Here is a 23934-nt window from a genome sequence, read left to right on the forward strand (position 1 = left end):
CATTCCATTACAATTCATACCACAGATTGTCTTATGTGGAGTCAAGTTATTTTATTTATCATTTGAATAGCTTCAGGAGGGTTTACTGGACTTTGAAATGCTTAAGATTGCAGGACATTGACAAATAGTGACACTGTGTCTTGTTTTGAACAAATTCTGTAATATTTAATATAAAGTCAAAAATGGACAATATTAAATGACAATAAATAGTAAGTGAATAAATACTATAGCACACAGCATAGAGCAAGAGTAAATAGTACTATTCTATTCTAACTATTCTTAACTCTAAAGCTCAGGAAGTGTTATGGAAAACTAAGTAACTATATCTAGTTATCTAGTATCTAAGTATCTGTAGCTAGAAATATGAACCAAAGCTAGAATATGTTATATGCAATGTTTAGATGTTAATTTGTGCTTTGTTGGAAACAAAGAGATGGAGGTCTAATTAAATTCTTTATTCAATATGTCTGTTTCTATTCATGACTTTATATATTTTTAATCAGTATTCCTGTTTGTTTTATTTCTTGTTCTTAAAATTTTGTTTAAAAAGGCTGCCTTTTTACTTCCATTATTCTCTGACAAGAGTACTGTAGTCTTTGTTATCAAACACTGCACTTGTACCCTCTCTAGTGGATATACAGTGTATTGCTACTGAATGGTTTTTTTTTTTTCAAGAAAGGGCTATAAATCAAAACTAACAAACAATACTCCATACTTTATGCTTCTTAAATTCTTCAGTTGTTTAACATAAAATAATATCAATCTGTGAGTACTATTCTGTGATCTTGAAAGCATGATTTGTTTTCAAAATGTATAGTAACATGTATAGTAACACGTCCTTCTCTATCTTCACAGCTTCCACTGCTGACATCTCTGCCAGTGAAGCTCAAGAGCCGAAACAGCTTCAACCTCTCAGTCGCTCTCAATCCATAGTCTTTGATGAGGACAAACCAATAGCTGCTAGTGGCACCTACAACCTAGATTACTTAATTGCTGGTGACCCCTTCCCAAAATCTAATTTTGGGTCTGGACCATCAAGCCGAGCGCCTCTTACCCGCTCTCTAAGCCTACAGTCTGGTGAGTTAGAGAGCCCAGGAGACAAACCCTCAGGAGAAACCTCCGAAAAACTCATTCACTCACGAGCAGAGTCCTTCAGCACAGGAACAGAAAGCGCTCCAGGAACCCTTCGGAAAGTGAAGAAGCCCCGTCCAAGTTCCCTCAAGAAGAAACCTCTTTCTCGGCAGAACTCAAACCCAGAGCATTCCTCTCCCAAAACAGTCTCCTCTAGCAGCACACCAGAAGAAAAAAAGAGAGGGAAACCCCATCCCGAAAGCCCCTTGCAAACCCAAGAGAGGCCTAGTTCCTCTCCCAGCCCTAGTCCTAGTCCTGCTGGTACCCTGCGGAGGAACAGGATAAAGACTCGAGTTGAGAGTCCTCCACCTTTGGCTGAGGAGATCACTACGTTCTCAATATCGAGCCAACTCCAACCGGAGCTTCCTGATCCTGTACCTGAGGCTCCAGCTGTCCACGACGAGGAGTCTCCTATCCCTCCCATTGCCTCCTACAAATGGGATCCGGACAATTTTGAGAATATTGACCCATTCTGTACAGGAGGCAGTAAAGTCGCCAACTCGCCGGTCTTGGGCAGGAAAGTCGACTTTACATCAGTTTCAGACACCCCTGTTGCTGTAGAGGAGCCTCGTGCCTCTTCCCCTGCTAAAGAGCAACCCATTAACATTGAGGAACAGCCAATCACCAAGTGCCAACCAGTCAGACTGGAGTTTGACTATTCAGAGGACAGTGGAGAGGCGCCACGCAATACTCCTCCTCCTAAAATCCTAGGCAAGAAACCAGGGGCCAAGATGCCCATCCGAAAGCCCAAACTGGGGATTAAGAAGGCCCCTCCACCCCAGACAGAGCAGCTAGACAATGCACCTGTCCCTGCACTTACAAATGACATTGATGATATCCCGATCCCTAAGGGGTCATATAACTTTGATTCCATCAAGTGGGATGACCCTAACATTAATCCATTTTCTTCAAGAACTGGTATCCCCAACTCTCCTGGCCTGTCTAGAGGATCTTACAGCTTTGATCCTGATTCCTCTGATGACTTAATCGATCCCTTCAGATCATCCAACAAGATGGGAAACGCGCCTCTGAAAGCTGCCTCTTTTGACAAGTCCAACAATGACAACGAGAATGACAATGATAACATTGTTGAGTTGGAGGATCACAACCAGAACAAACCTGCCAAAAACAAGAAGAAGCCTCTCAAATCGTAAGTCTGCACTTACGCTATTTTCATTTCAAAGTACATCATCGTGTCAGTCATCCATTGTAGTGCACTATATGTAATTCTTGTAAATTTTCCTGTGTATATTTCTAAATCGTCAGATACATGTGTATATGTGAGTGGGTGTTAGTACTTGTTTGTCAGCCTCTGTCACATGTCTGTTGATCTCGCGTATCACAGGAAGTCCAGCAATGTCTCTTCTCTGTGTTGTTTCTTGTAAGTAGAGAGATGGTGGAAAAATCAGCATAAGTAATCATATAGCTTAACACAAATGTCACTTTAACATGTTTTAACTCATGAGCTCATGTCAATTGATTTATCATTCAATTTAATACATATTATGACTGATTCACATCACCTCCATCGTCCTCGGCTCCATGTTTGATATTCTCTAATGAGCATGTGTTGCCATCTAGTGGACCCTCAAACAAGTACAGTTGATTCCAGGAACAAATGTGTACAGGGGGTACAAACTTTAGGCTAGAAAACATTATATGATCGAGTTACAATGTCCATGTGATCCAAGTTGAGCTTTATTGACTGCGCTTTTTTCAATGAAACGGACATGAAGATCGACATTTCATCTCTAAAATCTCTGAATGAATTCCTAATCCAAACATTTTTATGAGACTCATTTCAGAGATCCTGCCTCCTTAGGGTGGCCTAGTGGATAATAAACGTTGCAGGTTTTATTACAGGAAAGCAGACCTGGAATGTTGACAAGGGAATCTTTATTGTGCCTTTGAGCAAGACATTATTTTCCTTGTCTACAGCTGTTTGGGAGCAGTTTTAAGTAATATTACTTTCAAACTGTGAGTTTATTGGATCATTTGTTTCAGATTAATCCATCTAACATATTTTGCTCAGCTGCAGACTTTCCTCCACAGTTCTCACACAATTCAGGGTTTTCACCTTATTTTTTTTTTCAACACAGCTGTCTTTTCAGATTTGACATGAGGAGTGAAGCAATACTCCTGAAATATTTACATCACACTTACATTATGAAATGTGCCAAAAACAGCAACAGAATAAGATTTGAAATGCTCGTATTATGTGAGGCATCTGTCACTTTCTGGGGTCAGTGAGCAATTTAACAGGGGCTACAGGGATTAATACTAAGTGGGTCAGGGCAGAGACTGTGGAGCATTAAGGGTATTTTTTGTTTTTATTTTCTAATTCTAAACCACAAATCTTTACTGCATAATCGCTGAATTTTTGCAAGACATATTTCCAATTCATCTCCAGTAGCTGTTGGTCTTAATTTCCTGCCATGATTCCATTCGTAAAGACTGTATTAGAAAAAAATGTATGTTTTCTATAAAAAACACATTTACACAAGAACATAACTAACTGAAAAACATAACATTGATATAAACCCAATAATAGAAGAATCAATCATGATGTAAACCTTGAATAATCCATTATATTTCGTGCTAGTAAAATCTTAACTCATGAGATTTAATCCTTAATAATAAGCACCATCATTTACTGTAAGAATTACAATATATTTGCATTGTCAAAAGGTTTTTTTTAAACCTTTATCAGAACAACACAACAGGTATGTATTATTTAACTAAAACTTTTATTCAGTAGAACATTATCTGTATAGTATCTGTCAGAAAACTGCTGTGCATAATAAATGTGGTGGTTGGTGTGCACACAGTTGGGTTTTTAAAAAAGATTTATATGCTGATTGAAAAAAAAATTGTTTTGATGTTGTCTTTTGTTCTAGATTGATAGCACACATTTCTGTCTTGTTTTCTTAAACAGTAACACTTTTAGAGTGAAGAAATCACCAAAGAGGACTCAGATTACTGAGCCGTCTGCTCAAGTAAGTTAAGACATGAGAGTACATTCACCTACAGTACACTCACACAGTCACTGCAGATGTTCATTCTGAAGATGGTCTGTTTCTCCCCTTCGCTGTCACCTCATATCATAACAGTGTTGTCCTGTGTGTTCTCCACTCTCGCCCTCCACTTCACACACACATAATCACCTGCAGGAGCACTCGCCTGATGCCAATCCCGAGCCTTCACAAGATCACGCCACAGATGAGGAGAAACTGGCTTCCTCCACCAATCAGAAATGGACTAGACATGACATAGAGTTGGAGCTGAACTCTGACCCCCAAGACTTCCCGCAGCCGACTGACTTTACAACTTTTGTCAACGAGAACAGTTTACCCACACAGAGTGATGGTGAGAGAGTGGAGGAGTCTCTTATTATGTTACTACATTATCTCTAAACATGAGTCATGGATTTTCTGTCCACAGTCCTGCATTACTTTACATAGATCGCTTGGAAGAGTAAGAAGAGGACTATGTCAAAATGACATTTATTTTCTGTTGATTTTGGGGTAAAATGTTTTTGTGAGATTCACCCATCAGATAACCCCTTGTGATACAAGTTTGCCTATAACCCCAAATGACCCAAAGCTGACCTGTTTTATTAGCCTTTGACCTACAGGGAACCATTTGCGCCCTAGGGCAGTTTCTGCCTGAGACTAACTGGGTCAGTAGTACAGAGGCAGATGATTTATAGTGTCACTCTCATATTGGTTCTGTCAGTCTGAACTGATGATCAGCATAGAAAGAATATTCTTTGAAAACCTTATATTATTATTAAGTCCTAACATAACCTTTATAAAACATTTAACCTGTCATATCTTCTCTCATTTTCTCTGATGTCTTTTCTGCAGTTACAGACTATGAGATTGAATACATGGAAAAGATTGGTTCCTCCGCACCTGTGAGTATCTACCTGAATCATAGACACACTAAACTTAGGGAAATTTTCTACAAAAGCAAAAGCAAGTGTGTGTGACTAATGTTAAATTACAGCTTTGTATTTATGTGAATACATGAATGTTTTTTACAGCCTCTCTCTGTGAAGAAACCATCACTTTATCTGAAGCTGGACTCTGTGACAGACAGTCCAACGAAGACTTCCAACATGCAAGATTCAGAGCCCAATTCTCCCTTCACTGGGTAAACCAAACACACACACACAAACTAACATCATATATTATTATTTGTATCATATATTGCTTAAAAAACAATGAAATGACTTGAGATTAGTAGATTAGTAGTAGTCTGTGTGAAAATATTTTCTATTCAAACATGAAATCCGTCTGTCAGTTAGCACCTGCTGCTAGACTACATAAATGCACCATTATGTTGACAAAAGTAAACAAACAGTAAAACCATGAAGATTATTTTAAAGGAATATATTTGTTAAGGTGGATTTTGGAGTACACCATTCTCTCAGAAAAAAGGTACAAAACTGTCACTGGGGCGGTACACTTCTGTTACTAATTAAAAAATGTTTCTTGAAGTTACTAATACTTTTAAAGTATCAACTCGATTCCCATGGGGTCTTTAAAATGTTTTTACTGTACTTTGGCAGTGTATTCCATGTGTTTAATTGTGTTGGTCTGATGCTTCACAGGAGCTTTGAGGAGATGGAGGCTCAGATCTCGCAGGGGAAATCACCTGTGCTGCCACCACATGGTGCTCGTGACTCCATGGCCTCAGAGAAAAGCAGAAAGAGGGACAGTCAGTCTCAGAATCGAACGCAGAGCAACGAGAGAGATGGAGCAGTAAGTGTAAACCAGTCAAACAATGAAAGATAGATTCAGCACCTTTAAGAGTGTGTTTATTTCATTAGCTCAGATAACGTGGAGCTCATACAGTCAAAATGCATGAAAACCACCACAAATGTGTGAAGATGGGGTTATTTTTATTTTGTTAATACTAATGATTGCACAGCTTATCTGATGCATTTACAATGCTACACATTTTTGTTTTCAGTCTTAAAGGGACAGTGCATCCTAAATAAATAAATAAATTCTGTCATTATTTACTCACCCCCATGGTATTTCAAAAACGTATGCTGTAATTTTTCAGTTTAACACAAAAGGATGATTCCTGAATGGTATTTAATTAAATTAAATTAATTAATTAATTAATTAATTAATTAATTTCAATTCATGGTAAAGGATGGTATTTTTGACCAATGTACACTCCTCTTTTTTATATAACTGTCTGTTTTCCAATCATAACAATAGTAAATAATGACAGAATTTTTATTTTTGAGTGAACTCTCCCTTTAAGACAATTATTTTGCTAGGCATGCAGCTTACTCAGGGTCTCCCCACCTGAATCAGTACCGCAGACTGTTTATTCATAAGCTTTGTAAACCCATAATAGAAGTGTTAGGATGCACTAGGCTAAATACGAGCTTGCCCTGCCTCACTGACACCAAGACACCTCCTACTCCTCTTGTCCCTCTTCTGCTCTCGGGCCCAATGCAGTCCCCCATCCAGGGCCCCATGGATCCCTCAGATCTGCTCCTCTTAGACAGGCTGTCTGATTCACCTGCCCCTCTCAGCTACTTGGAGCCTGATCTGGCAGAGACCAACCCCACTGTCTTCGCTCAAAAACTGCAGGTGTGTAGAGAGAAGCCTACCAGCCAACTATCTCTTCTTCCCTGGTCCTTTGTGTGTGTGTGAGAGTGCGTGTCTTCATTCAGCTGTGCTTCACTGTGTGTTTGTTTGTCCCTCCAGTCTTTCATGTTCCTTGTCTGCTTTGTGTTGTCTCCCATTTTTTTTCCCCTAGTGCTGGGGTCAGGAGATGTTAAAGGAATAGTTCAACCAAAAATGAAAATTCTGTCATATTTATTCATCCTCAAGCTCCGAAATGAGTAAAAAGCACTATAAAAGTACACTACTATTCAAAAGTTTGGGGGAATGATTTAAAAAAAAGAAGAAGAAATTAATACTTTTGTTCAGCAATGATGCATTATATTGATCAAAAGTGATTGACTTTTACATTGTTGCAAATTTTATTTTTAATAAATGCTGTTCTTTTGAACTTTCCATTCATTAAAGAATCCTAAAAAAAATCATGGTTTCCACAAAAATACTATGCAGCAAAATCTATCATAATAAAAAATGTTTCTTGAAGGATCATGTGACACTGAAAACTGAAGTAATAGCTTGCCATCAGAGGAATAAATGAAGTAAAAAAAAATATATATTAAAATAAAAACAAAAGTTACTTAAATTTTAATAATATTTCACAATATACAGTAACTGTTTTTAGGAGGGAGCACAAGAGACTTCTTTCAAAAACATTAAAAAAAATCTTAATGTCTGCAAATATTTTAACTGTATAGTTTCAAGTCTTCTGAAGTTTGATAATTCGCATGGACAACTTTTATATTGCTGTTATGGTGCTTTTTTTTTTTTAGAGCTCAACAGCCCCTGGTCCCTATTCACTGTTATCACAAGGTATATCTTCAGATATTCTGATAAATATCTCCACTTGTGTTCCACTGAAAGACAGAATTTTCAGTTTGGCTGATTTATCCCTTTAAAAAAATACATGCTATTAATAAAACTCCTAGAAAGGGTCGATGGATCTCACCACATACACAACATTCACAGTAAATTGTGTATGAGTGTCTGTTTGTGTGTGTACAGTATATGTAAGATTTTCCCCCTCAGGTTTAGTATTTGTGTGAGGCCAGTACAACACTAACCCCTCTTTTCCTCCTTACCCCATCCCTACTTCATGGGTCACTCCCCCTTTCCTCCCCTCAACCCTCCCTTGTGGCCCAGGAGGAGCTGGTGCTCGCAGCCCTGAGGATAGAGGCTCTACAGGTAGCCAAAAACATCTCTCAGAGCCCCACTTTGTCCACTGTGTCCCCTCAGGTACTGCGCTGAGCCAGCCCACACCCGTGTGTGTGAGTGTGTGTGCATATGCAAGCACAAGTGTGTGTGTGTGATACCCCCTTTTGAACCGAGCCCCCTGACTGCACCCTTGGGTATGAGTGTGAATACCTACCCATAAACTACCTCACCATACTGTGGACGTGACATCTCACCCCTGGTACTTTAACCCGTCTCCCGATTGGTACTCCTTTTTCCCAATCCAACACCCTCTTGAGCAAAAGAGGTGTGTTTCTCCCAGGGCTTTGTGACAATCCTGCATGTTCGCTTGGACTGGAGATCCATAGAAACAAAGGTCAATGTGACTTGGAAACTTACGCTGTATATAGATTCTATATTATTACATCAAATATGAATGGTTTGCAGATTTCATCATTTATATGCTTTTCCTAAGCAGAATGTTTATAGATGAATTCCTCGTCACATTCATGCTAGTTACTGGTTTCGATTTGTTACTAATTTACACTAACTCATTGGAAGGCAGTGGGCATACAGACCATCTGTATGCCTGGTTCTAGGCCACTGGCGTGGCTTCACATGAAGCTTAGCTCAGATCTGCTTTCAGTCATGTTGGATGAGTGACCGTCACCTCTGTCTCAGCATTTGTACAGGAAATGGAATAAACTAATCTCGTATACACGAACGTGCACACATACTACAACCCCTCTAACATGCCTCATATTCTTGCCACTCCATTCTCATGATGTTATCTTGCACGCTTCACAGTCTCGCCTCAAGAAGCCCAGCCCACGTCACTGGAATCTCAACGGTTCTCGCATGGCTAAAGTAAGAAGGACAGAAAATATCCCCTTTGAAGTCTAACTAGGTCTAGTCTATATATTCTAATCCCACTGTCCCTGTACCACCTTTATTAGACTAAACCACCATTAGTCAGAAAACTAGGTCTACAAACAAGAAACATCTTATCCTTCTCTTATCCTTTCTGTTCACTGAAAAAAAAGGAAAGAAAAAAAGAATTAACACACATCAATTCTAACCCATTTTTCTAACATTTAATTTGACCATCTATATATCTATCTCCTTTTTTTGTTTTTTTTTAGTAATAGTTATGTTTTGTCTCACTCTGTCACACAGACAGATAGCAAACTCTGTCACAGGACGTCCCGTATTCCACAGGTATTTTTTCTGCCCCTGAATAATCTCTAGACTGCATTTCCAAAATAGAGTTGATCTTTAATGTATCAAAAGTATTTCTGGAATAGTACTGATACATTTTAGGATTATGGAGTGCTTTCATATATAAAAAGTAATGAGTAATGGAGTAATGAGGTTCAGTGATGACTAACCTGAATTGATGGTCTTCTTAAAATATTCAATATTTTAACATACATTATTAGATAACGCTCTTCCTGAAATAGTCTCACAGACACAGTTCACATGCTGCTTCAGCACATTCTCCATGACATGTTCTTTATTTTACCTTTTCATTAGCAGTAATTTATCATTCATGGAATTACATGCACAGCTGCTCTGAAAGATAACAGGAATACATCACTGAACTCTGTCTTGTCAATATTCATTTTTAAAGATTTTGTCTCTCATTTGCATTCAGAGTTATTCCTCTGCCTCATTTCTCACCCTCTGCTGACTGTGTTTATGATTGGTAATGATGAACATGGTGTTCTTTTTGAGTTGGATCACGCATTCGGGGAGTTTCTAGATTAGATTATGCAATGATTGTTGAGAAATGGAAAAGTTGGAGTCAAGAATAAAACTAGGCCTCTCGAGTCTAAGACCAAGACCTGTACAATTTATTAATTCTCATTATACTCCAAAGAAAAATAGCAAACTCACAAAAATGAAATGTGACTTTAATTTGGTTAAAAATAGGCTGAGCTCTGGTCTGAGACTATTGCGATTATAAGACTCAGATCTAGGCCATGTCTAATGTACAGTATGTAGTCATAGGAGAGCTGAGATCAACACTAAACTAAATATGATAAAGCGTCATTTCAACATTTTGTATCAGGTTTTAATTTCAGTTTGTACCTCACGTATGACTATATGCCCCCTCCATGATCTGAGAGCAGCCCAATAATGCAGTAAATGGTATTAGGCATAAATTCTCCTTGCAGACCAAACATGTGGTGGGCATTCTGTATTTGTACCCTAACACATGACCCCCTACCTTGTATAAGAGTCAAACTCAATTAATCTCCTAATCCAGCCCTGTTAGGAAGAATTAATCAGCTCTAATCAGCAAGTGGGTTTAAGGTCTAAACATGATAATTATTCAGTAACTACACCCCATCACTGGCTATAAAGAGGCCTTCTGGAAACAATACAAACCCTGAAAATGTACTGTAATTTAAGAACTTGCTTCTGAATCTTAAAACTGATTTTTTTTTTAATAAATATTTTTGATATATATATTTATTATTATTTTTTGTATATTTATTTTAAAAAATGTTTTAAATATTTTTTAATATATAAATGTGTAATATTTATTTTAAAAAATCAGTTTTAAGATTCAGAAGTAAGTTATTAAATTACAGTACATTTAATGACAGTACATTTGTGCTTTTGTTTGTGCCTTTGAAGCAGATATTCACAAAACATGTCTGTCTTTTCCTGTAGGACATATGCAAATATGGTGCTTATAATCATCTTTTGTCTTTGTTGTAACTGGTTGCATTAACTACCCAGATAGTTTTTTTTTTTAAGGATATTTTAGGATATTGTCTTTTTTTCCCCATGCAAAATGGATCATCGACTTTTAAATGAAAATATAAGATCACCAACTTTGCACATTATCTGATCTCTGAAAACTAACATAAGGATCAACCTGTACTCCTGCAGTCCTAATCTGACACAGCATTCCCTCTATGATCCGGTCACAGCCGCAAACCTTTCATGACAAACAGCTTTCACATCCATCTCACATTGAAGATTGTCAATCATAGCATTCCAGCTGTATGCAGCGGGCCAGTCGCAAACTGCTGGAGGCTTTTGAACCCAAACTAAGAGCCTGCTCTCCATGGCATTATGGCTTTGCTGAGTAGAACCTGTAGATGATGTGCTGCCTCCCTCCAAGACATGTGATGTAAATATTGTTTTACAGAAATAAACTCACAGCTTTTTAATGGTTTCTCCACAACTCTCTTCTCTGCAGCAGAGAGAAATGGCCTCACCGGGAGACAGCGGGGTTTCGAAGAGCTCCTTCTATTTACAATCAGGATATATTGAGGGGGAAAGCCCTCATCTGCCACGTGACATGGACCACTCTCTTGCCATCGCCCGAGAAGAGGTACACACTCATCCATTGCATGATGCCACACCACAATAAAAAGACTGTATCTTAGTCTCGTCATTTTACATTTTATGAAAGTTTACCTTGAGTTAAATCTGTAAATTTTATACAATAAATCTAAATAAAGTGGTTAAAGCTAAGTTAAAAACGTTCACAAGCTCTGGACAGTCATAGAAACTTTCCCATGCTGTGTTTAGTTTCAGCGTCTGAGGGTTGATTAACTGGAGTGATGAGAAATTATTATTTTTCTTCTGTATTTCAGAAGATTTAAAGTCAACATGAAATGAAATTACTCAATTACTCAATTTCTCATAATACAGTTTTCTAGTGAAACAAGAGACTTCTCCAATGATTTGGCCTGCTTAAACCCCTTGCTTTCTTACGATTGACTGCAAGCTCACACTCATTATTGAGTGCAACGCCCACATCTCAAAATACAATCAACAACCGATGGATAGAACCAAGTCTATGCCCTGTTTTTTTTTTTGATAATCTGTTTTACTCATATGTACGTCACAAGAAAAGATCTGTCACTACTTCCATTTCAGACATCACAGCCGATTTATGTGGTTGCATTTCCGCTGATTATTTGAAAAAGTTTTCATGCTTATCATCTGCCGAACTTCTCAGATCATTGTTTATTAACCTCATAAATATGCAAATAATTATATTAACTAAGGATTTTTACAGTGTGAACCATGGCAAAGGACAACCCAGGTTTGCGTTAACCCAGAATGACACTGGTTTATCAATTTCAAGGGTGTAAAGTGTGTGAAGTAATGCTCTTATTTCAGATTGTTGTGAAAGAGAAAGAAGCCATGGAGTGGAAGAGAAAATACGAAGAGAGTAGACGGGAGGTGGAGGAGATGAGGTGGGTGTTCTCAAAGGACAGAGATTCCTGTGCCCTTGTGAGCTATGATGAGTGAAGCTTGCGTCTTTTGCCGACCCCATTTCTCCCCACTTCTCCCATGACTTCATGTCTTCTCTATAAACTTCAAATCAATAAAATTATCAGAAACGTTCATTCACTACATATGTTCCTTAGCTTATATGACACAACTGACAAATCCCTGTGCATTAAACCATACAAGGCTCTGCTTACAGCTTCATGCATCCACCTCAGTGCACCTCTCAATCTGTTTATCTCTTTCCTATGTTTTTTTGAAGTTGAGCGTAAGCAGAAAGCCAATTAAAGAGGGCCTTAGCATGTCAGATGTGCCAAAGTTGGGGGCAGGGAAAGGGAGGGAATAAACGAAAGACAATTTAGCTTTGTTTTCACCCATCTGGAAAACACATGGAACTGTCTTGTCACACAATTAAATGCCATTTTAACATGTTTTATATTAGTTTCTGCTTTACGATCTCCTAACTAAAGGTTCAAATCAGGTGACAGTTTTATTAAATAGCTCATGTTCAGCATTTCTGAAGTATTCTGTCACCTCATTGCACTTTTAATAAAAAATGCAGCATTGTCTAATGAAGTTGATTGAACCAGAACATGTTTTAAAGCTGTCCTTTTCTATTCAAGGGGTAAAGTGAACAAGGTAATCGGGAAGGGTTGAGGATTACAGCCAGCTGGACTAGGCCTTGTTAGTGTGGATAAGAATGGGGCTTAGTTCATTAGCCTGATTGGGCTTAGGATAAGGAAGGCCTAAGAGGCTAAGGAAGACATAGCTAATCCATCCGCTTACTGTGCCGGCAACCTGCTTTTCTCCAAGCAAGTCTTTCTGCCAGCTGAAAGTCAAACTCTTAACTCTTGTAGTCAAACACATGACATAACAAATGCCAGTTTCCTGACACCAGGACATCAGGTTTCTACACTGCCATTCAAAAGTTTGGGGTTGGGAAGATTTTTTTTTAACTGTTTTTGAAAGTCTCTTATGTTCAACAGGCTGCATTTAGTTGATTAAGAGTATAGTACAACAGTTTATTATCAAATATTACAATTTAAAATATATATTTTTAAATGTAATTTATTTCTATGATGGCAAAGCTGCATTTTCAGCAGTCATTTCTCCAGTCTTTAGTGTTACATGCAGTGTCCTTCAGAAATCACTCTAATATGCTGATTTGGTGCTCAAGAAACATTTCTTATTATTAATATTGTTGAAAACAGTTGTACTGATTAATATATTTGAGGAGAATGTGATACATTTTTTCCAGGATTTTGATGTAAAAGTCTTTACTGTTGCTTTTGATCATTTTACTGCTTCCTTGCTCAATAAGACTATTAAATTCTTCAACGGTAGTGTACATCAGTCTTATTTTTTTACACTGCAGATATATATGCATAAATAAACTTGTTTTTGAAAAGTTCCTTGTATCTGCATGTCAAATTACATATTCCTCAAAGTCACACAGCCTGTTTTATTTATTTAAAGCTAAATGGAAAACAGTATGCTTAAAAAGATCTGTTTTGATCAGAACGTGTAGTGTATATGCACCTTATTTGAATATTAACTTGATTTTTGCTTATTCTTTGCAGGAAGATAGTTATGGAGTATGAGAAGACTATTGCAGAGATGATTGGTGAGTCTTGATTACTAAATATGATTTCATCTTCTCCTGGGGATTTTTAATTTGTGTTTTGTGAACACTGTCAGGCACTTTTGGTTCTATTTATCTGGGCTTTTCTTCTGCTACACTGCTATAAATGAACAGGCACAGCCCTTATCCAGTCACGCCACACCAACACACATATGCAATAAGGTTTTGTTACTTTCTCATTTAATTTGCAGACAAATCTTTCGTGCCTCTGGACCCAAACACCGGTCAGTTACAAGCACAAGCCTTCATGTCTCCCTGGCCTGTATAATCCACTTGACTTCAGAAAACACAAACATGTTTCTGCTCAAAACATGTCCCTTACCAGGCTTCACCCACTGACAGATTAATCTCATTTCTTTGCCTGTCCAGTATTTACGTCCATGTAAACACTCTAGGCTGTGTGCTTTCTTACATTTTCAGATTGCGATATTGAGTGTCTGGTTTAACCTTGACATTTTCTCTTTGTGCAAAGAAACAACCTTTTTTCATTCCCTTTTTATATTCTTCATGATAAAATGCCATCCTTGACATCCTTCCCAGCTATCGGTCATTTTATTTTCACTTTATTTTGTATCTTTGCTTATCATTTCTTTTTCCATGGTTCATTTTCTTGGCCACTTTTCTGGCTCTCACCACCACCTACTTCATTTTATTCTAGGACACTTTCATTAATTTCAAAATTCGTCTATGTTTCTGACACGCTTTTCTCTCTCACATGTCCCACCCTGCTGGCTTGACTTAATGCGGTCCCTTTTTTCTGATTTGCTCCCTCCGTCCCCCATAAATATTTGATAAATCACTCAGGCATGCCTGGTAAGTAACAGCAAATCTTTATTTTCTTTATTTGTGTTGCATCCACCACATCTGATAGTGACAGACAGGGAGAGTTTTCTCTTACTATAACCTGATACGGTATCTCTCATTGTAGTATCATCTGGTTTTGCTCTGCTGGTCTTTTTGAAGACCTTTTCTCAAACATCAGCTCATCAGTGTTTAGGAAACTACTTTGATACTGTAGCTTTCCAAACAAGTTCATCATAATGTGAAGTCACCTAAATACAATTAAGTGCAATCAAGCTAGAAAAAAGTAACTACAACAGTAACATTTCTTTTTAGCACTTTTAAAAAAGCTTAATAACCATGATAAATTTTTTTCCAAGATTGTTTAAAAAGGACAGAATTTATTTGAAATAGGAATATTTTGTCAATTTAATAGATCCTTGCTGAATAAAAGTATTAGTTAAAAAGAAATCATACTCCAAACTTTTAACCGGTAGTGTACATTTAAGCTAAAGTAATAGAACTAGAATAAAACCTATATCATTGATTAGAAAGCATGATAGATTGATAGTATTTATTTAAAGGTTGGGAAGGGAGTTCCACACAACTGAGTGATGATTCAGTTGAATCAGTGAATCAGTTTTTTTAAACAGTTCATTAAAATGATCCATTTAGCAGACTTGCTACAATTGAATGAAATTTGTAACTGTAAATCTTTTTTAATATGTTTCCCTAAAAACGAATTAATAAGTGCTGAGTAAGTCTTTCAAAGGTCTTCTCATCTCTCTCCATGTCTCCGTGGTTTGTCCATCTTTGAGTGTGTGTGTGTGTGTGTGTGTGTTGTCTGCATGCATCACAGAGATGCAGCGTCGAAAACTGCATTTTCATTTGTCATTATCAACGATGTAGACATGGTGTAGAGTATAATTTCATATCTGAAGTACCCAGAGGAGCCTAACATCAACCTCTTCCGCATCCAAAAGCAAACTTGCACATCTATTTGATTGTATTGTGTCGTGTATTGTATTTCTAGTGTAAAATGAACTTAATGCGTTTATGTTTTTGTGTGTATGTCTCAGAGGGTGAACAGAGGGAGAAGACTCTGTCTCATCACACTATCCAGCAGTTGATCCTGGAGAAAGACCAGGCTTTGGCTGATCTCAACTCCGTGGAGAAATCTCTCGCTGACATGTTCCGCCGCTATGAAAAGATGAAAGATGTTTTGGAAGGCTTCCGCAAGGTAAGTCACTTTAAACTGAGATTGATAAAGGTTAAAATCATTGTGAATTTCCATTTGCAGCTGTGTAATTTGATGTAATTCTGAGCTAAATGGAATATTCAATGAGAAAAATGAAGGTCAGGACTTGATTGTTATTGATTGTGGATGTTACATGCAAAAATGAAGCCAAACGAATGCAAGCGTACAACAATAACTATTAGGCTGTTGGTTAATATTATCTAATAGCTTGTGCTTAAGCAGAAGGGGTCATTATTGGCAGTCATTTACTCACTCCAATACCTCTTTTTTCCTTCAGAATGAGGATGTGCTGAAGAAATGTGCACAGGAATACCTGTCTCGTGTCCGTAAGGAGGAGCAGCGCTACCAGGCCTTGAAGATCCATGCTGAGGAGAAACTGGATAAGTAAATACAGATCTTTCACATGCATATGTTTTTAATATGTTTTGCTTTGTACGGGATTTCTTTTGCCTGGAACAACAACTGTTAGTCTAATTAAGGGTTTGACTTACACTGTGCGAGAGTCCTTAGAAATAGGAAATGATGGCATGACTCTGACCATGTGGCACCCGCAGGGCGAATGCTGAAATCGCTCAGGTGAGAGGCAAAGCCAAGCAGGAGCAGGCAGCGTATCAGGCCAGTCTGAGGAAAGAACAGATGAAGGTGGACTCACTGGAGCGCACACTGGAACAAAAGGTTTGCTCACACTCACAAATCCACATGCTCATCTGTTAAAGTCTGATCTTGCAAGCCTAAAAGTACATTTTGTTGTTGTTAAAACATTTAGTAATTTTTTTTTATAGTAAAGCAAACAAATATTTTATTTATTTAAATATATAGTGTTATTTATGCAATGCTTCTTTTGTAAAATAATTAAGATTTTTTGTTGAAAGAAGTCTCTTATGCTTAACAAGGCTGCATTTATTTAATCAAAAGTACATTACAAATAGTAATATAACTTTACAATAGTTTTCTATTTTAATTTATTTTAAAATATAATGTAAAATATAATACATAATTATAATCTATAATTATAATTAATATCTATCATCTAATTTTATTTTAAATAAAAAATTAATACTTTTACCCAGTACTGACTTTACTGTTATATTAGATACATTTAATGCATCGTTGCTGAACGCATTAATTTTTATCAAAAGTGACAGTATAGTCATTTAAAATGTTATAAAAGACTGTTTTTTAAGCATCCTGGTTTCCACAAAAATATTAAACAGTACAACACTGAAAATATTAGCGGAGTAATGGCTGCTGAAAAATAAAATCAGAATAAAAAAATCTGATTTTTTAAATTATAATATTTCACAATTTTAATGTATTTTTGATCATACTGTAAGAGAGGTCTTTAAAAAAAAAAAAAGATTAAGAGGTTAACATGATTTTTTGGATTCTGTTTACAGAACAAAGAGATCGAGGAACTGACCAAAATTTGTGATGAACTGATTGCCAAGATGGGAAAGAGCTAGCCGTCCATTCGACAGAGTTCTGTCCATACCACAAAAGGACACTAGAACAATAACCAGACAAGATGGAGGGGCAAGATTAAAGTGTTCATTATTGTTTTTTCCTCTTTCTAATGGACAGAACAATGAACTAACCAAACAAAAGGAATTCACACTACTGAAGTCTTCACATAAACTGGAGTCCCTAGGACTGTGAGGACACACTAGTTTCTGGCTGTAATTATTTTCAATGTGTTAATGTACACCACCTTACCTATGTTGAGGGTCTTGTGAAAGTACTCCCCATCAGTAGAGACTTTTTTGAGTGTCTGTATAGCTCTCTCTCTCTCTCTCTCTCTCTCTCTCTCTGTCTCTCACACACACACACTAACAAGCAGAGAGTATGTGTTTATAGTGAGTCTGAAGTTATGAGTGCTGTTGCCATGACAACCACTGATGGAGCCGACTGTTAAACTGATTGCTGTGGTACCCTCTTCTTAACTTGAAAACAGAAATGACCAGAGAGAATATATATAATATAAAACAGATGAATTAATCATTCAGTTGTCACAAAGTGGTATTCATGATCATGAAAAAAATGCATGTTGTAGGCCTTGACGGTTTTGTAAATATGAAAATGACTTGAAAATAGTATAGGAACATAACTGCAGATTTTGATACTGTTAGTTTGATCATCTTCCTTGTGTATCTTTGTAGATACTTGTTGTTCATTTGTTTCGTTGTCTTCTAGCAACACTGATGTGTGATTTTATTTTTGGATTTTATTTTGATATATAAATGAACCCACTTGTCACTGTCAGTGGTTCTGAGCTAATTTAATCTGAATGGTTTTGTCTCAGTCCTGTTATAGCTGATGTTTTAGACAAAAGAAGCTCTGTCAGCTCTACAGGACATGCTTACAAAGTGCAATAAAAGATGGCAATACAGCTGTTTATCTGACCCATATCACACAGACACAGTCAATATGCAAAATGTAAAGGCTGAATAACAATCACATTTACATTTATTCATTTAGCAGATGCTTTTAGCCTCCCACTAGGGCATTTGAAGAAAGCAATAATGTTGTTAATGAACAAACAATGAATCTTGCTGACATGATCCTACGTATGTGCATAAAAAGATGCATTAGTTAGCTGGCAGATGGGTCTTAAAATCACGCCAGACAGACTATATTAGTGCCAATTTCATGCTGGCACAGAACCAAACTGTCTGAGTGAGTGAAGAAAAAACATGAGACGGTAGAAGTAGAATTTAAGAAAAAAAAAGAAGTGTCCTTAAAATAAGGAAAAATATAATTGTATTATATATAATAAAATTGCTTTCATTTGATTATTTTACCCCTGAAAGTGAAAAATAAATTAAATTACATATACAGTAGGAATTTAATAACAAAAAAATAGGAAGTAGTTAATGTGGGAAGAATAACTAAGAAAAACAGAAGTTACATAATTATGCTGATCTATTAAGCTGATCTAATCATTCATTTGGAGTAAAGGTTTGGTTTTAGTTTCTCTTACCGCATGCACATATTCAAATAGCCTTTGCATCAACACTTTGATTGGTTGTGTTCACTGTTCTGCTGTGTCACAAAGAGAAATCATGTGAGTTTGGTCTCTGATGAAGGCATGAAATCTGTAGGGCGTATCAGACCCCTTGCTAACATTCAGCACTGTATGGGTGGAGCACAGTAACCGATCCCTCATTCTGATTAGTCAAGATGGTGAGGATCCATTCAGATCTTAAGACCCAAGCACAGGCCTCAGTGGACAGGCTGGTAATCTGTGTGTCCTCACTGCCGTTGGGTATTAGCTCTCCGAAAGCAGGACTTAAGCTCAAAGGTTTTAAGAGCAAACAACCTGCTTTTCACTGTGCTAACCTGACAGCCACAGACGTGAGGATCCATTCAGAACTTAAGACCCAAGCACAGGCCTCAGTGGACAGGCTGGTAATCTGTGTGTCCTAACTGCCGTTGGGTATTAGCTCTCCGAAAGCAGGACTTAAGCTCAAAGGTTTTAAGAGCAAACAACCTGCTTTTCACTGTGCTAACCTGACAGCCACAGACCACCTGCAACATGAGAGCGCTCAATTTCTTCATGCTGCTGGGCCTGGGCCTCTTCCTCCTCGCTGCTCACAGTGAGTACTTCTCTGTTGTTGTTGTTTTTTTCTACTTTTTTAGATTTTTCACTCCTGTCTTCTCAGTACTGCATGTGTGCCACACTCACTCACAAGTGTTTATTTGCTTTATAAACAAGACTTCTCAGTCTGGTGATTTTGCTTTTTCGGTGTCATTTTCATCGTTTTTGTTTCATTTCGTTTCTCCAATTTCATTCTTTTGAGGCTTCATTATGACTGAGAATTTCTTGTTGGCCTTGAGGACGGTGTTAAAGGACTAACAGAAAATAATTGGTGCAATTCAATCCCTTAAACAGATTGAGGGCTAAAAGAGTTTGCAGGTCAGGAGTCTTTATTTTTATTAGATTTCTGGACCAAAAAAAAAAAATGTACTGTGAAAGCATCCCTGTGAAATTTGAGAACCAAGTGCTAATTAAGTTTAGAAAAAAAAGTTTTTTTTAATAAGAAAACTGTCTGGATATAATTGACAAAATGGCAGGTCAGGCATAGAGAAACTGGAGATTGCTTGTTCTTTCTTGTTATGGATGTTTTGTGCAGATGATTTGTAACAACTTTATTTTTAACCTCTGTCGGAAGGTTTTTGGAGTAGGGAATAAAGGAGACAACAGCATTAATTCCAAACCAGTGATTTGTTTCAAATATTCATATGTGTGTGTAGTTTTTGAAGGACAATAAATAATACCTTTAGTGACTTATGTGACATCATGGATTAGTATAAAATTCAACAGGGTGTTCTATACATTACTTATACTCTCAAACATTCTGAAAAATTAAATATTTACCATCTTCAGTGTCACACGATTGTCTGGAAATCATTCAAATTAATTTTCTGATTTACTTCTCAAGAAACATTTCTTGTTATCAGTGTTGGAACTCTGAGACGCACTCAACATACAGGAAGTAACAGATTAATGTATACATTTTAGGAGTGAAAGATGACGTTTTAGATAAATGCTTTGAAAAAGAATGTGACTTTCATGCTGGTGCTATACTTTAAAAGTTTACCTAATTTCAAACAGCCTGAAAAGCCTGCCAGTAAAATCATCTGTGAACTGAAGGTTTAGCTATCAAAGAGAGTGACTCAGATGCAGCAGAAGGATGTCTTTGTGAACAGTGCTAAGACACATATAGCAGATCCTTTTAAAAGGAATGTCTGTTTCTGAAGGTGTTACAGTCATCGAGTTTATGTGTCTGATCTTGTTGGATTGAACTTCAAAGGATGTTTGTTGAAAAAAAAATTCACTTTTTGGGAAATGATAGCAAGAGGCACATGAAAAAGGCTTAGCCACAACACGCACTGCTGGGCATTTAAAACACTGACATGTTTCTCTGCTGTGACTTCTGCTGGCTTCCCTGGGGTCTGTTAAACAAAAGCGAAAAAAGATGGGATAAAACGACAGTGTTCTGTTTAGACTTCACAGAACAGTGAAGTTTAGATCAAGATCTGTAGATTAAGATCTTCAAAATATTTTTTTCAAAATATGCTTCATCATGGAAATTGAAACAGAGTGCATTATTATATGTGTGCCATTATGAAGTACAGTAACATTTTCGTGTCTCCACACTAGAAATGAAATTGCATAAAATACATCAAGCTTTGTTTAGTCAAATGCATTGGATGTTTGCAATTATTATGTCACCGCATTATTTGCCTTGATTGTTGGAGCTATTGCGTTGAGCCATGGCTCTCATCTGGACACAGAATATTTCCTTCCTTTCATTTAATAATTTATGCATTTATCTTTAATATCTGTAAGAAAAAGGTAAAAAAAGAGGCAAAATAAGTTTAAAAAATAAATAATTAAATAAAAACAGAATAAACTGTTTGGAGGTATCTTTTTAAATCATTGTTTTTCATCATGTTCGTTTAAAACATTAAAATAAGAGAAATCTATGTGACAAAAATTGCATGAAATATTATCATCTATTTTCAGAGAATGTATCTGTTTTTATGTATTTAATTTTTATTATTACTTAATTCTTATTGACACATTTTTTTTTAAAATTTATTTATTGTTAATAATGACAAGAAAGCACATATTCCCAATGCATTGGTTGGGGGGGGGAAATAAATAGTAAAATAATAAACAAAATAATTTATTATTATTATTATTATTATTGATAATACTACTACTACTAATAATAAATAGATTTTATTCTCAAGTAACTTAATTATTATGTTTAATTTTTACTGGAAATCAAGACAAAGAAAAAGAACATTTATAAAAATTGATGGGTCAGTACTTACACTTTAGGCATTTTTTTTGTTGGGAATTTTAATGTTGAATTACTTTTGCCCCTTCTTTGTCTCTATTTAGGTGAGGCGCTGAAGTGTTACACCTGCATGGGCTCTACAGATGAAGACTGTAATCGCCAGGGCTCCAAAACATGTCCGAGCTACTCAGATGCATGTGCTGTTGTCCGTGGACATGGCAGTAAGTTTAATGGGTACATAGTTAATAGTTAATCTTCCTGCATGGATAGATGAGAGGAAACTGGGCAAGAACATTTTTTTTATTTCCTTGGATGTGGGTGATAAATCACAGAGGGATAAATCTTTAGAAAAATCATTAATGACTGTATATGTGTGTGTGTTTTAAGGGGAGGCACTGGATCAAGTTGGTGTTTAAGGAAGACAGACTGCTCTGTCTGGCTCCAGCTTAGAAATAGCAGGAGGTCTACAGCTTCCTTATGAGGATCAAGGCACATTAATATGTTATCACGCTCTCATGCCGTTCTTGTCTTTTTAGGTGGCGTAATGAAGTCGTGCTCATACAAATCCTTCTGCAGCCAGGCTAACAGCCAGGGCTACAGAGCTCCAGGGGTCAAAGTTCACTGCTGCTACTCTGATGACTGCAATGTGACAGGACACGCCACCAGAATCAGCCCAGGCTTCAGCTTCCTCCTGGGCCTTCTGTTATTCGTCTGGCATCTGCTGTCAAACTAATGCTATAGACAAACTGACCTGGCTATTAAAGACCATTACCATTGTGGAACTTGGCGGAACTCTGTATACTCTGTGATTGTTCACATACATTCCGATAAAATACAACACTGCAAATGTCAGCAAGTGTACTGCCATGGGATTGTGCATGCAATGCATATTAGGTTAATAAAGCACACACACACACATACAGAACCTCTCATACACAGATTTTGTCACATTTCTACTCTGCATAAAGCAAATGTATTTATTATCGTTTCAGACTTTCTAGGAATTCAAAAAGCTAAAAGCCTTTCTATTCTGTAGGTCAAATGAACCTAAATGAATTCTATTAATGTGATAGTTCACACAAAAATGAAACTCCTATTGTCATCATTTACTCACCCTCATGTCATTCTTAACGCACAAAAGAAGTTATCTAGCACAAAGTTAGCTGCTTTTTTTGTCAATAGCTATCCTTGGTAAAGATCTATTTTCATTGTAATGTAAGCATATTTTTGGGTGAAATATCTATTTAAAAGCCATTTTGTTGTAATGAACAAAGAGTTTGGTATAATGAAGAAAGGGATGTTTTAAGATAAGCCTCAAATATGCTGTAAATGAATGTGTAGTTTAATTTTCATGCCTTTACATGGAAATGAACATGAAGATAACACTCTCTGGCTTGTTTGGCTTTTGTGCTTGATTGTAAATAAACACTGCTTTTTCCTTATGGTTCAATGGGTGTCTATTTATTTATTTCAATAGGATTCAGTCAGGAAACAATGAGCGTATTTGTTATTCATACACTTCTATAATTACTGAGAAAAGTATAATGTTACCTAGCATGATAAAAATGATCAAACTTCTCCAGATCAGTCTGCAGATCTTATTTTGGAGAACATCTTATCTAATCATTATAGGCCTACTATCAGGAAGGTGAAATGTGTCTTTTATTTTCTGACCTCATTTAAAATGAAGTGTTTGTTTTCCTTAAAGAATGGATGGATGGATGGACAAAGTGTTTCCCCCGACGTCCTCAAGTGCTTTACCTCTACCTAACGCAAGGTGCCGCTGTAAATTATCAAATCAGCAGAAATCAAGCTGTTAAACGACTGGGTCGCTGTTGGAACCAGACAAGTTCCAGCCCACCCTGAACCCCTGACCCGGTCAAGGTAGGCACGTCTAGAGGACGGATTGTTTGTACTCGCATTGTATTTCGCAAGGTTTTGAGCGTAACCTCCTATAAACATGTTGAAGTTTACAAGTAATAGGGTATTAATCGTCACGGGGTGCGGCGTGAAGAGTCCACATGGCATGTGTTGTGATTATTTATTGCTCACTGTGCGATGAATTTGAGAGTTTTGGCGTGTTTATGTATGATTAACGTTAATCCTTTTCTTTTGTTGACAATTAATAGTGGCCCAAAATTTCAAGCAAGCAAAATGAGGTGAGAAAAACGTGGTTCTCCAATGTCTATCCCAGAGTAGCCACGATTTTCCGCGTGAACTAATATTATAGCCTAATTTCTG

The 23934-nt window shown here is 37.0% G+C and overlaps 2 protein-coding genes across 2 annotated transcripts in view; both read left to right on the forward strand.

The window, feature by feature from the left end:
- Positions 1-18272, forward strand: part of LOC107673862 (uncharacterized) — a 56492-nt gene extending 38220 nt beyond the window's left edge. Inside the window, exons 11-26 of the mRNA XM_016467671.1 lie at positions 856-2281; positions 4067-4127; positions 4242-4497; positions 4998-5047; positions 5177-5286; positions 5747-5897; positions 6612-6746; positions 7920-8012; positions 11164-11298; positions 12096-12172; positions 13787-13830; positions 14653-14661; positions 15708-15868; positions 16164-16270; positions 16441-16561; positions 17284-18272. Coding sequence (XP_016323157.1) covers positions 856-2281; positions 4067-4127; positions 4242-4497; positions 4998-5047; positions 5177-5286; positions 5747-5897; positions 6612-6746; positions 7920-8012; positions 11164-11298; positions 12096-12172; positions 13787-13830; positions 14653-14661; positions 15708-15868; positions 16164-16270; positions 16441-16561; positions 17284-17349 — 3002 coding nt within the window. The 3' untranslated portion in view covers positions 17350-18272. The remainder of the gene's footprint in view (positions 1-855; positions 2282-4066; positions 4128-4241; positions 4498-4997; positions 5048-5176; positions 5287-5746; positions 5898-6611; positions 6747-7919; positions 8013-11163; positions 11299-12095; positions 12173-13786; positions 13831-14652; positions 14662-15707; positions 15869-16163; positions 16271-16440; positions 16562-17283) is intronic.
- A 1046-nt stretch (positions 18273-19318) lies between these two features.
- LOC107673896 (prostate stem cell antigen-like) lies at positions 19319-23130 on the forward strand. The gene is made up of 3 exons (XM_016467703.1): positions 19319-19479; positions 21798-21914; positions 22230-23130. Exons 1-3 carry the CDS (start codon positions 19419-19421, stop codon positions 22424-22426), a joined length of 375 nt encoding a protein of 124 aa, XP_016323189.1. The 5' UTR covers positions 19319-19418; the 3' UTR covers positions 22427-23130.
- The last annotated feature ends 804 nt before the right edge of the window (positions 23131-23934 follow it).

The sequence above is a fragment of the Sinocyclocheilus anshuiensis genome, unplaced genomic scaffold (genome assembly GCF_001515605.1).
Source record: "Sinocyclocheilus anshuiensis isolate Anshui unplaced genomic scaffold, SAMN03320099.WGS_v1.1 scaffold292, whole genome shotgun sequence".
Classification (NCBI taxonomy): Eukaryota; Metazoa; Chordata; class Actinopteri; order Cypriniformes; family Cyprinidae; genus Sinocyclocheilus; species Sinocyclocheilus anshuiensis.

Excerpts from the sequence above, each read along its gene's own strand:
- LOC107673896 (XM_016467703.1), top strand. The coding sequence starts at position 19,419 with ATGAGAGCGCTCAATTTCTTCATGCTGCTGGGCCTGGGCCTCTTCCTC. Across the intron at positions 19,480-21,797 it reads CTTCCTCCTCGCTGCTCACA|GTGAGGCGCTGAAGTGTTAC; the intron begins GTGAGTACTTCT and ends GTCTCTATTTAG. Across the intron at positions 21,915-22,229 it reads TGTTGTCCGTGGACATGGCA|GTGGCGTAATGAAGTCGTGC; the intron begins GTAAGTTTAATG and ends TTGTCTTTTTAG.